General features: G+C 47.2%; 1 protein-coding gene across 1 annotated transcript in view; it reads left to right on the top strand.

Annotated features, from left to right (window-relative positions):
- The first annotated feature begins 3,673 nt into the window (after positions 1–3,673).
- Positions 3,674–12,950, top strand: part of ITGA6 (integrin subunit alpha 6) — a 77,100-nt gene continuing 67,823 nt past the window's right edge. The window contains exon 1 of the mRNA XM_058713952.1: positions 3,674–4,080. Coding sequence (XP_058569935.1) covers positions 3,899–4,080 — 182 coding nt within the window. The 5' untranslated portion in view covers positions 3,674–3,898. The remainder of the gene's footprint in view (positions 4,081–12,950) is intronic.

The raw sequence follows: 12,950 nt of genomic DNA, 5'->3' as shown, positions 1-12,950 counted from the left end.
CCAGCTTGCAGTGAGGCTCACTGTACTCTCACTGTAATAGCTCGGATCTGTTTCTCTGGAATAGTAGGTGTTCAACATGAAGAAGATAGGCTATCTTGCATGAAACATCATAATACAGATGTTTTCCTTAGCTTTCTCAATTAGTTTCCAACAGTTTCTCAATCTTACCACGGTTATTATGCATTTGTTAAAACAGTGTGATCTTCAGCATTGCCCACTGAATTTGAATTCACTGCACCCCACTTTTTTTTGAGATGCTCAAATCACATGGTTTACTCACTCAATTCAAAACACCATGAAAAGCAACAAGAATTTGATGGGGTAATGAATGCACCTGGGATGTGGTACCTGCCAGATGGAAGGACCATACTTCCAGGATTCTAGAATCCTGGGCTATGTTTTGACCCTCCATCTGCGGCATCATCCTTCCTTGCCAATGACGTGGTTACAAGTACTGGAGTTCAAGTTACACAAGGGGCTCAGTAGACGCAAGGTGCTGTAACCAGCACATGCTTGGATATCTATTGGGAAGATATCTGCCCAATAGCTTGTTGGTCACGGACTAACCAGCTGAGTGGCTATTTTTGGCAGAATACTGGCCCCCAAAGATGCCCTCGTCTTAGTCCATAGAACTGTGACCATGTAACTTCACATGGCAAAGGGAACTTTGTAGATGTCATAAAGAAGCTTGAGATGGGGAGATTATCTTGCATTATCTGGTGGGCCTGGTGTTAATGACAGGAGGCCTTTTGGGAAAGTGGGAGGCAGGGGAGTCAGAGTTAGAGAAGATGTGATAATGGAAGCAGAGTCAGAGAGATAGACTCTGTTTGAAGGTGCTACACTGCTGGCTCTGAAGGTGGAGGAAGGAGCCATAAGCCAAGGAAAAGCAGGTGGCCTCTAGAATTTGGAAAAGCCAAGTGTTAATAGACCGAATTGTGTCCTCCCCTCTGTGGAATTCCTGTTGAAGTCCTCTGCACCCCACTTTTGACAATACTTGACCGGAGTTATTGATTGGAAGAGAAGTAGGACACGCCCCTCTTACCTGAGGGACACACTCTGGCAGTTGTTACCACCGGTGGACCCTTGATGGTGTTCAGGCAGTTTTGTGTGGTGTGGGCTGCTCCCTTGGTACAAATACTCCTTGAGGTGAAGGGCATCCCTATCCCCATCCCCACGTGCACACACAGTGCTCCAGCTCTTCCCTGGGGCTGTGCTCTGCTTCCCTTTCCAATGCAGGGACATCAGATTCCAAGACAGCCTCCCCAAGGCATTCCAAGAGCCTCAGGCTAGCACTTCTGAAACCTTTTCATGCCATGGGACCCCTTTGGCAGGCTGCCAAAGACCACGAATCCCTTTTCAGAACAAGGTTTTTAAATGCATAAAATAAAATACATGGGATTACAAAGGAAACCAATTATATTGAGATACAATTAACAAAATGTTAAGAAACTTACGTTGTAGCAGTACATATACTTAAAAAAATTTTTAATATGAAATTTATTGTCACATTGGTTTCCATACAACACCCAGTGCTCATCCCAACAGGTGCCCTCCTCAATACCCACCACCCACCCTCCCCTCCCTCCCACCCCCCATAAGCCCTCAGTTTGTTCTCAGTTTTTAAGAGTCTCTTATGCTTTGGCTCTTTCCCACTCTAACCTCTTTTTTTTTTTTTTTTTCCTTCCCCTCCCCCATGGGTTCCTGTTAAGTTTCTCAGGATCCACATAAGAGTGAAAACATATGGTATCTGTCTTTCTCTGTATGACTTATTTCACTTAGCATAACACTCTCCAGTTCCATCCACGCTGCTACAAAAGGCCAGATTTCGTTCTTTCTCATTGCCACGTAGTATTCCATTGTGTATATAAACCACAATTTCTTTATCCATTCATCAGTTGATGGACATTTAGGCTCTTTCCACAGTTTGGCTATTGTTGAAAGTGCTGCTATAAACATTGGGGTACAAGTGCCCCTATGCATCAGCACTCCTGTATCCCTTGGGTAAATTCCTAGCAGTGCTATTGCTGGGTCATAGGGTAGATCTTTTTTTAATTTTTTGAGGAACCTCCACACTGTTTTCCAGAGCGGCTGCACCAGTTTGCATTCCCACCAACAGTGCAAGAGGGTTCCCATTTCTCCACATCCTCTCCAGCATCTATAGTCTCCTGATGTGTTCATAAAAAATTTTTAATATTTATTTATTTTTGAGAGAGCGTGAGAGCAAGAGTGGGGGAGGGGCAAAGGGAGAGGGAGCCATAAAATCTGAAGCCGGCTCCAGGCTCTAGGCTCTGAGCTGTCAGCACAGAGCCAGGCGGGGCTGGAACTCACAAACCATGTGATCATGACCTGAGAGAAGTCAGAAGCTTAACCAACTGAGCCACCCAGGCGCCCCTATATACTTTTTAATTGACCTATTGCACAACAAGATCTAGTGGAGGGTCTATCTAATGACTGTAATTGAAGATATTGTAACTATGATGTGATGTAAAAAAATCTATGGGTTCTACTGGAGACTAAAGCATAGGTACTTATCCTACTGCCCCTGTGGTGCGTTGCCTACCTTCATAAAGGAAGGAAATGCTAAATGCCAATTAGAGGTTAGTGAAAATAAAAATGTAAAAATTTTTTTTGTCATCCAAATTTCACAGTAACTCTGAATTCTCTCTTCCCTGGTTAAGAATCCCTGGGGATAAAGTTGCCCCAGATATCAACACCTCACTCACTGGAGGCCCCACCCATGCTCTGGAGGCAGGAGCCTTAGGCCACCCACACAGAGCTCAGAGCTGACTCTGGGTGGGGACCTAGTCCCGGCAATTTGGGGGGCAGGAGAGAAGGGCTTCTGAGCCCTTGTCGGTACCACCTTAAACACCCATCCTTTACTGTTGAGGGGCTTCTTCTCAGCTTCAGAGCGCCTACAAACCAAGTTTCAAATTGCTGATACCAGTGTGACTTCTCCCAAAAGCTCTCCTTTTCACCTGGTCAGATCCCTCCCTGGGTGCTCTGGGTCCAGGCTGAGCTTGAGTTTTTCTCATCTGCAAAAGAAATACCCATCTCATAGGAGTGTTCGGAGGGTTAAATGAGATAATAGCTGTGAGCTGTAAATTGTATAGCACCATCAAAGTTTGGGCTATGATCATTTTTGACGGTTAGTTCTTTGAGGGCTGAAAACAATCCATGCAGTTCGCTTCCCCGAGTATCTGGCACGCGTTAAGCGCTCCATAAACACTTGTGAACTGAATGAAGTGTGCATTTGCACGTGGGCTTGGGTCGGCTAGAATCCGCTGCTTAAGGCGATCAGTGCCGGCGCAACACCAGCACGTCTCCTTGCTAACAGATAGTAAACGCCTTTCTGGCTCGGCGCCGAATTGCAACCACAATTCCCAGTGCTTCTTTCCCGAAGGACCCCCCAGACGGGGCTGCTGGGCCGAGAGCTCAAGGCCCACCCCCCAACTCCAGTCTCCCACTCCGGCTTCCGGGCCAGGTAGGCGGCTGCCGGAGCGGCCAGGGGCCGGCCGGAGAGGGGCAGCGCGGGGACGCAGCGCAGCCGGGCCGGCCGGGAAGGTGCCGGCTGCGGGCAGGGTGGCGGGCGCGCGAGGAGGGGCCAGAGGGGTGGGGAGGGGCGGGGCCGGCGTCCTCGTCACTTGATAAAACGCCTGTGAGTCTCCAGAGAACAACGGGCTCATTCAGCCACCGGGAGCTGCCCGCGAGGGGGAGCGGCCAGGCGGAGTGCGCAGCTCGTCCCGGGGGTGGGGTCGGGCGCGGTGGCCGGAGGAGACTAAGGTGGCCGCGGCGGCGGCGGCGGCAGCAGCAGCAGCAGCAGCAGCGCGGCAGCCTCGAACCCGGCCCCGAGCGCAGGGCGGCCGCCGCGGCTCCCGCTCCTCTCCACTTGCGTCCGCCCATGGCGGCCGCCGGGCAGCTGTGGCTGCTCTACCTGTCCGCGGGTCTCCTGCCCCGGCTCGGCGCCGCCTTCAACTTGGACACCCGCGAGGACAATGTGATCCGGAAAACTGGGGACCCCGGGAGCCTCTTTGGCTTCTCGCTGGCCATGCACTGGCAGCAAAAGCCCGAGGACAGGCGGCTGTAAGTTCCCCGACTTCCCACCCCCGCCAGGGCGCCGGCCTGCGCGCGAGCAGGGGCGAGGGCGCGCCGCGTTCCCGCCAGCCAGCCCTACCCGTGCGTCTGCCCCTCCCGGGATTCTGCCGGTCCCCGGGGGAGCGCGGCCCGCTGCTCGCCGCCCCGCCGGTCGCGGCGCCTCCCCCCATTTGACCTTGGAAGCCGGAGGACCCCAGGGCCGAGCCCCGCGGACCCCGGCCCCGGTGCCAGGCGGGGCTGTCCTCGGCCCCGGGAGAGTTTACTTTTTTTTTTTTTTTTTTCTTTTTAAACAAAAGTGCTTTCCGGAGGTCCTTCCCTCCGGGCATGTTTGCTGGGAACCCGGCAGGTGGCACGCTTTGCTGAGCTTCACGTGTATGTTTGGGGCGAGGGTGACCCGGGGTGTAGGGTCGCTGCATCGCTGCTGTGGGCTTGCTGGGAGCGTTGTTCGGAAAGATCCAGGCCTTTCCCAACCGCACACACTACCTGGTTTCCTTGAAGACTCGCGAGCCCGGCAGAAGTTGGAAAGCCACTTTTTATCCTGTCTTGCGTGGCTTTCTCTGAACGGCGGGCGCTCCTCTGGGAGCTATTCTACACCCCAACTTTTTTTTCCAAAAAAAAAAAAAAAAAAAAGGATGAAATTGACCAAGCACCTGTTCTCATGACTAAGATCAGCTGAGAAAACAAGCCCCTATGAGTGGTGTTCCCGGTCCCCCGCCCAGGCCCCAAAGCGCCCGGCGGGGGGGGGGGGGGGGTGTACCTCAAGACACTTTGGGCCCCTGCACTGGGCAGGCCCAAGGTGAAGAGTTAAAGCAAAATGTCCGATCTGGACTGGGGCTTTGCAAACAAGGTTTGGAAATGACCCCCCTCCCCCACCATAGCATAGCGGTGTTCCTCCCAGGAGAAAGTGGAGACTGGCACTGCTTAGCTTCTCCTTTTCTTTCTTAGACGGTGTTGGTTCCCACATGATCAAACTATTTAGGCTGGAGAGGGTTTGGGAGCTTAGTCCGCCCTAATCGCTGTGGGCCTTCATTCTTGATCTGTACTACCGAAAAATAAACTCACAGAAGGTCCCTCCTCCCTCAAGGCTTTTAGTGGAACCGAGGCCCTTCCAGGACCAACAGACCGGAGAAAGCAAAGTGCAGCCTTTGGCTGTGTAAAGAGAAGACTGTGTTTATGAGAGACGAATGGGATTCTAGAGCTGGAGGAAACCTTTTGATTTCTGAGTTAAGAAACTTCAGAATTGGTGAATCTTAAAGTCAGGATTTTCTGATAACACCTGCTAGTGAAGCAAAGAAACTAGTAGGGGGTGGGGAGGCCCAGGGCTGGTGGTCTGAGGGCTGGCCAGCTGCTTATACTCTGCCTTCTTTTAGTAGAAATAATTGTCAAGCTGTAAATCTGAAATGAAAGGTGGTTTCTGTTACCTCAGTTAATGGATGACGTTTAGTGTTTCTGAATACTTAGTGTGTAAATGTGCTTCCACCCATATGGAGAGTTTGAACTGGTTAGTGCAGCAATGATTGTGGGCCAGCGGAGGGAATACATTCTGCTTGGTATTCTCTTGACCTGACGCCTACTGAAGGTGATGGCTTCCTTGGAATACTTGTTCAAGCGAACATTGTGAAGGGGAAGTATTGGGGCAAGGAAATATCTGGGATGGAGACTTGCAAAATGTGACTTTAGCCAGGAATCTCTGTCACTACGCAGCATGCCTGCTAAAACTTGTTACTGCTGTTAGAGTCCCCTCCCCTTCTTTTGGTAAAGTATTCCAGCTTCAGGAGCAGCTTTGGTCCTCCCGGGAAAACCACACACACAGGCCATAATCACATCAGTTGTCACCTTTGACTGTAACAGTTGTGGGTGTAAATAACAGCCAGTAAGATTGAGACCCCACAACTTCTGGTCCAGTGTCCTAAACTCTGCACTCTATAGAAAAGCTCAGTAGGAGTATTTCAGGGAACCGGTGAGAGAGGCCTGAGCTCATATTCCTTCTGGGCCATGTAGCAGCTGTTAATTTATTTTGAACCTTAGTTTCTTTATCTGTAAAATGGAGCTATTACTGCTTAATAAGGTTATTGTAAGGATTAAGAGATTGCACGTACAGTGCTTAATTCCTGCCTGGCATGGATGGGTACTTGCTGACTAAGTGGCTGTTAGTGCTGATAAATTTAGAAGCACTAATTCAGTTCCTACTATGTGCCAGCTATTGGACTGGTGTTAACCATTCTGATTGTGACTGCCAAAGAGCAAAGCCAAAGTTTATTGTACATGGCGTGATGGATATCGTAAACTCTTAAGTTACATTTATGAAACCTGTGTTCAAAGCAGTTTAACTTTAATTGGTCATAATTAGACTGATAACAAAAAGTGGATTTGCTGACCAAGGGACTTCAGTGAGGCAGGAGAAGTAAAGATGTGTGGGAATATCAGATGAATGCACTGTTACCGAAACTCATAGATTTTTGTGACTTAAATTTTCTACAGTGCTATTTAAATATTTAACACCAATTTGAACTCAAGTTAAGATTTTATAACAGAATAATGTATCTGAGAGCCTTGGAACGTGTTGGGTGTTCCCAGGACTTTGGGGACTATAAAACTGACCTAGAGACTATAAAACTTCAGTCACAGTTTTAGGCTGTGCATTAAGGAAGTTTGAGACTCCAAACGATGATGAGATAGTCATCTGAGTTACCAAGGTCAGGGTCTGCACTCCTTGGGATCTTTCGTTTCTCTTAGATATTTAAGGTTGAGTTACCACCCCTGCCAGGTAGACGGTGCAGGATGACACCTGTGGGTATGTCCGTTCTATGAATCATCACCCTTAGCTCTTCTTGGAAGAGACGGATCTATGTTTGACTATAAAGCAGAAACTAGAAGGAAGAAATCTGTAAGTGCAATTCTTGTAGAGCAGTTCTGGGTTTTTCCTCGTCCATTATCTTCTTTTGGGGAACTTTTTGATCCTCGTCATCTTCCAGAGGCTCTCCAGGCCCCTTGTCCCTTCTGACTCTGTGATGTTTGCTTTTGATTTTTCTCAGACTAGTGATGCTCCTGCTTTAAAAATCATTAACTAGAGGTCATCTAGTCCAACTGACTCCCTTTATAGATGAAGAAACTAAAGCTGAAAGTTAGGAAATGTCTGAAGTCTCACAACTGGTTCAGAATCTGAATAGAATCTGGATTTGAACTTGGTGTTTCTGACTTGTGCTCATGCCATCTCCTAAAGGAAAAGTCAGAAATGTCCTTCAGACCTGGAGGAATTGGCCGGCATCTGAGTTTTGGAAATGCACTGTGTTATGTTGACTTATTAAACTGCTTCCCATGTGAATCGGCGCTTATCCCTTATCCCTTATCCTGGATAAGGGACAGGATACTTAAGCTGGGACAGGAATCCTTGAAAATTCAAAAACCAAGAATGAAGGTCTTGGATGCCTATTATGCCTATTATGCTTCCCTTTCCTTGGGGGTAGCAGAGTCCAAGGGCTACTTTGAGCAGGGAATGGCAAGGGGTTAAATAAAGGGATTTCTTTCTCTACTCTGAGCTGAAAGAGTGGATTTCACAAGTTACATTGACTGTATGATAGGACTACATGGTATTTTCAAGGCATATGCTAGGTGCTATCAGGCAAAGAAATGAACATAAAACCCCTGCCCTCACATTACCTACAATCCAGCTGGGGAGACTGGTTCATCCTTTGAAAATGGTAGATAACAGTTAAACACAAAACCATCAGAACTGTCAGACACATGATACTAAGTGCTACAGATATTCAAAGGAAGAAGAAATTGCTATAGTGTAGGTTGGACTCAAAAGGCTTTCATGGAGAAATTTAAACTGGCTCCTGAGATAGGATTATGTTCTTTCTTACGATGGGCTGCCTGAGAACCAATCAGTGTTCCACATAAAACTGACCTGGTCAGCTAAACATACAATAGTATTTTCTATTATGTCTCCATTATCCCTCTTGAAAGTGCCAAATAATTCACCGGCCAATTCTGTCCACAGTAGTATGTAGAGCCCAGGTCCCGGGGTAACCATGTGCCATAGCTCGAGTTCCATTTGGTTACCAAAGCTTAAACTAAATCTTAATGTTATTGTTATGCTAAAACAGAGTACAATACAACTAAGAACACACAGTAACTGCTTCTTTACAAATGTGGAGAGTCTTACAAGAGCATTATACCTGACTTTTAACAAATTATTCATACCATGGGTACTCTGATCTGTTTTTCAAACCCTAAGTCATTATCTGGTTGGTCTCACACCAACCTGTGTTAAAATTAAACTGGTTTATTTATCTTTCTTGCGGAGTCCTAAGATCTCTAAGTCTCCCTGCCCATTTTGGAGCTTTCTCTAATCTCAGGACTCAAGGTGACCGAGCACAGTCCCTGGATGCTGGCCCTGGGCCACATGGCACTGTGAATGCACTCAAGAAAGCAAGCGCTAAGGCACACATCTTGGATGCAACTCTGATCCCTGGCTGGCTCCAGTCACCCCTCACTGGGCTTTTTTCAGAAGGGGAGGGAATAAGAGGCAAAGAAAGAAGAACCCGGAAGCTGATCCAAGGCCAGCTGGATAAGGGTCAATTAGAAGAGAGTCCAGGCACAGATACTTAAACTGTGGGTATCCCTTATCCTGTCCCAGCTAAGGGATTTTCAGGAGTGATTTTAAATTACATTTGATTTTTGCCTTAAAGGTGGCTGACCCACACTGCAGTGGGTTCTTAGGATTTGTTGGTTGTTATAATGAGACTAGATAGAGATGATGACTGTAGAGCAAGATCCTGAAAGCACTTGGCAAGGATGTGCATGGGTCAAATGGGAGTAAGCATGTGAGGGTGCTAGTGAATTGATGGCTAAAGCTTTAGTTATTCATGGCTAGTAAGGGAATCTTGGCTGTGTGTAACTCTAGGGGCCGTGGTGGGGAAGCTGTTGACTTCCTCCAGTGGGAGCTATAGTCTAGATCCCAGTTGTGATTTGGTTGGGACCTTGTGTCAGAAACAGAATTCGGACGGCTTCTTGGGAGGGTGGTCAAGACTCAGCTGCAGTAATGGGCACCAGGGGCAAGGCCAGCCCCCGTTCTTTCTTACCCTTCTGTGTTTGTGTACAACTTGAAAACCAAATAACTTTATATTTGCAAGGAACCTTAGGGATTTTTTTTAAAGTTTATTTGGGAGAAAGAGTGTGCATGTGTGTGTGCACAAGCAGGGGAAGGGCAGAGAGAGAGCGTCCACGCATGCATGCAGGAAAGAGAATCAATCCTAAGCAGGCTCTACGCTCAGCATGGAGCCTGATGAAGGGCTCAATCTCAAGATCATGCGATCATGGCCTGAGCCGAAATCAAGAGTCGGTCACTTAACTGAGCTACCCAGGTGCCCCAGAATATTAGGGATTCTTAAACCTGTTGGCCATCAGGGTAACTTATATAAACATATACTTCTAGGCTCATCCCAGGTCTACTGTATGTGGATGTGATCCAAGAATCTGGTCTTAACGTTTTCTAGGTTTGAGCCAGATGAGCTTTCCTTTTTTTACACAGAAGATAGCATAATATAGTGGGTAAGAACAAATCCTAGAGCTATAGTCTAGTTCCCAGCTGGAGCCTAGAGTCAGCTGGGATGAAATTCTGCTCTGCCATTTATTAGCTATGACATTGTGCAAGACAGCTATAATTCTGCACCCAGTTCCAATGTATGGGCTTTTTTCCCCACACACCACCAGTTGGGTAATCCTACAGTATCCAGTTGTGACACCATCTACCTGGAGATAGCATCAAATCCCGCAGATTAAGGACTCAGTCCTATAAGACTGCCTTCTCCCACTTCAGATGCCAGTCCCAAGTCCAGGTTGTCACTTGTGCTTGTGATGGATGAGCTGTAGATTGGAGGTTGCTATGACTGCTCTCCTTGGGTTCAATTAATTTGCTGGAATGGCTCACAGAACTCAGAAACATTTTGCTTGCTAGATTACCGGTGTATTATAAAAAAAGTACAGCTCAAGAACAGCCAGATGGAAGGGGTGTGTAGGACAGGGACGAGCTTCCATGCCCTCTCAAGGTGTGCCACCCTCCCTTAAATTTTTACATGTTCACTAAGCAGAGGTTCTCCAAACTCCATCCTTTTGCATTTTTAAGGAGGCTTCATTACATAGGCATGAATGATTAAGTCATTGGCTATTGGTGATTGACCTCAGCCTCCAGCCCCTTTCCTTAACTGGAGGTCAGGAGAGTAGGACTAGGAAGTTCCAACCCTCTAATCAAGCAGTTGGTTCTCATGGCAGTCAGCCCCCATCCTTAAAGTGTGGTCCAAAAGGAACCATGGACAAAGACCAAATATATGTATTTCTTTTTTAAATTTTTTTTTTTTTAACGTTTTATTTCTGAGACAGAGACAGAGCATGAATGGGGGAGGGTCAGAGAGAGGGAGGCACAGAATCCAAAACAGGCTCCAGGCTCTGAGCTGTCAGCACAGAGCCCGATGTGGGACTTGAACTCACGGACCACGAGATCATGACCTGAGCCGAAGTCGGCCGCCCAACTGACTGAGCCACCCAGGCGCCCCTTAAATGTTTATTTTTGAGAGAGAGCGTGAGTGCCCAGGCAGGGGAGGGGCAGAGAGAGAGGGGGACAGAGGATCTGAAGCCAGCTCCATGCTGACAGCAGCAAGCCCCATGCAGGGCTCGAACTCACGAACTGCAAGATCATGACTTGAGCTGAAGTCAGACGCTCAACCAACTCAGCCACCCAGGCACCCCCAAACATATGTATTTCTTACTTTAAATCACAATATCTAATCTGTCTATGCTCTCCTTACACAATTGTAAAGGAGGATAATTGTACCTTAGACTAGTCCTGGCCCAGAATAAGCACTTGGTATTTGTTAAATAAATGTGGAAACCAAGGCTGTAAGGAGGTGAAGTGACCATGGCACGTTGTTGGGCAGGTTGGTTCTCAATCTACATCTTGCATCCTTCTTGGCCTGTGCAGCATGTGGTTTCTCCTTTTGGGTTTGAGTCTGATCATGGTTAAGTGTACATCCTCCCTTTAATTCCATTCTGTAGTTACCATGTTTGGAAAGTACATCTCCGAGGAACTGTGCCTCGTAGTCTTTTGGTAGCTGCCAAGCAGTAGATGAATACCAGTGTGGTTTCACTATGTGGAGGCGATCAGGAGGCAGACTGCTGCAGGGACAGTGAGGTGCTGGGCGGGCAGTGACTTTGTGCACAGGATACCCTTGGAGCGTGGATTGTGACGTTGCAGGATGCAGTTAATAAGGAACACCAACTGCTCGGTTTCCAGATCTCCTTAGACCTCTGACTTTGGAAGTACCCCCTCACGCTTATCCTTGGGAGACTGGGTAATTTGCACTTCCCCCAGGGCAGGGTTGATGATGATTTCTTTTCCTGGTCCTTTGGCATTAATGTATGGTAGGAAAGCTGGATCTGTTTGTGCAAAGCTGGGTCTGATTGTTCACAGTGAAGCTGCTGAACATTGAAGGTGCACGGACAAAGTGTGGAAGTAATGTTCTAGCAGATTTCTGTTTCCTAAGCTGGCACTTGGAATTGGAAATGAGTGATCCCTTGGAACTAAATTAAGAGACTAATTGTTAATTAGCCCTGAACTAGGACAGGTAGATTGGCTCTTCACAAGTGTCTGTGCCTATTAGCCTAATAACAGGGTGGAATGATCACCATCTAATCTGCTGCTGTCTGGCTTTTCTGGTTACAGGTAAAGAAAGCAAGACAATCCCAAGTCAGTTTACTCCATAGTTGGTGTGCGTGTAGAATGACTTCTTTCACAGGCCACAGGGTAGCCCAGTCAGACCCCAATTTGCTCTCTCTCTGTGTGTCTGTGTCTTTCTCTCTCTCTCTCCCACACACATGCTGGATGCTAGGGTCAGTTACTGTTGTCACTTTGCCTAATCCCAAATTGGGAGAAAGACTTTAGAAAACATTTAAGACTCTGAAACCAATGAAATTGCACAGAAGGCTGTTCTGAATTGGGGGGGTGGGGCGAGCGTTACTGAAGCAAGCGTGGAAGGCGAAAGCAAGTACCATGAAGCCACAGATGTCCGCTCGCATGTTTATTTGCTAACCAGCAACATGTATTTTGTGTGTCGTACAATCCGAAGATTACTTTTTTTTGAAGAACCACTTCAGATATAGTATAGGAAAACCTTTTAGCAAAATATGCTTTCTAAGCCTGGAAGCATAGAAATAAAAATAAACTTTGGAATAATGTGAAAGGGGCACGCTGGTTAATGATATGAAGAATAAACGGAGCACAGAGTAATGCCTGTTTACCCGAGGTCTCTGTTTGCTTTGTTTGGTGATATCAATGTCACTGTAGTTTCTTCATTTTGTAAAGGACATCAATTTGTACTGAGGTTATTTTAAGCGTGGGTGTGGGGGGAAGTGTACAAATGATGGTAAACATTTCAGGCCCATAAGGGTAGGATGTCACTGAACTAGAAGTCTCTTGAGCCAAATAGCCTCTTGTCTTCGCAGAATTAGAGCCCTTCTCTTTAGGATATACTGCCATTGATAAAACAGCATGATCTAAAGTTAGCAAGAGGATCCTCATCAAGGTGAATCACAGCCAGGGGTGTGGGATGGTTATTCCTGGTGTGAATGGACCACTTGATTGATAGCAGTGGGATTTTGAAGTCCTGTTTTTCTTTCTGTTTGCTGAGGAGAGTAAGCAGCCCTTCCTGGGTCCCTTTCCCACTGATCCATCTGTCAGATGATGGTCTGAGCCCCCTCCAACTGGCAGTGTAGGACCCTCTCATGAGAACAAGGGTTGTTTTTTTTTTTAACTTTTTGTTTTTCTTTTTAGTGTTTATTTATTTTCGAGAGAGACAGAG

This window comes from Neofelis nebulosa, chromosome 2 (genome assembly GCF_028018385.1).
Source record: "Neofelis nebulosa isolate mNeoNeb1 chromosome 2, mNeoNeb1.pri, whole genome shotgun sequence".
In the NCBI taxonomy this organism is placed as follows: domain Eukaryota; kingdom Metazoa; phylum Chordata; class Mammalia; order Carnivora; family Felidae; genus Neofelis; species Neofelis nebulosa.
Note: the sequence above shows the minus strand (reverse complement) of the source record. Positions and strands in the feature narration are given on the sequence as shown.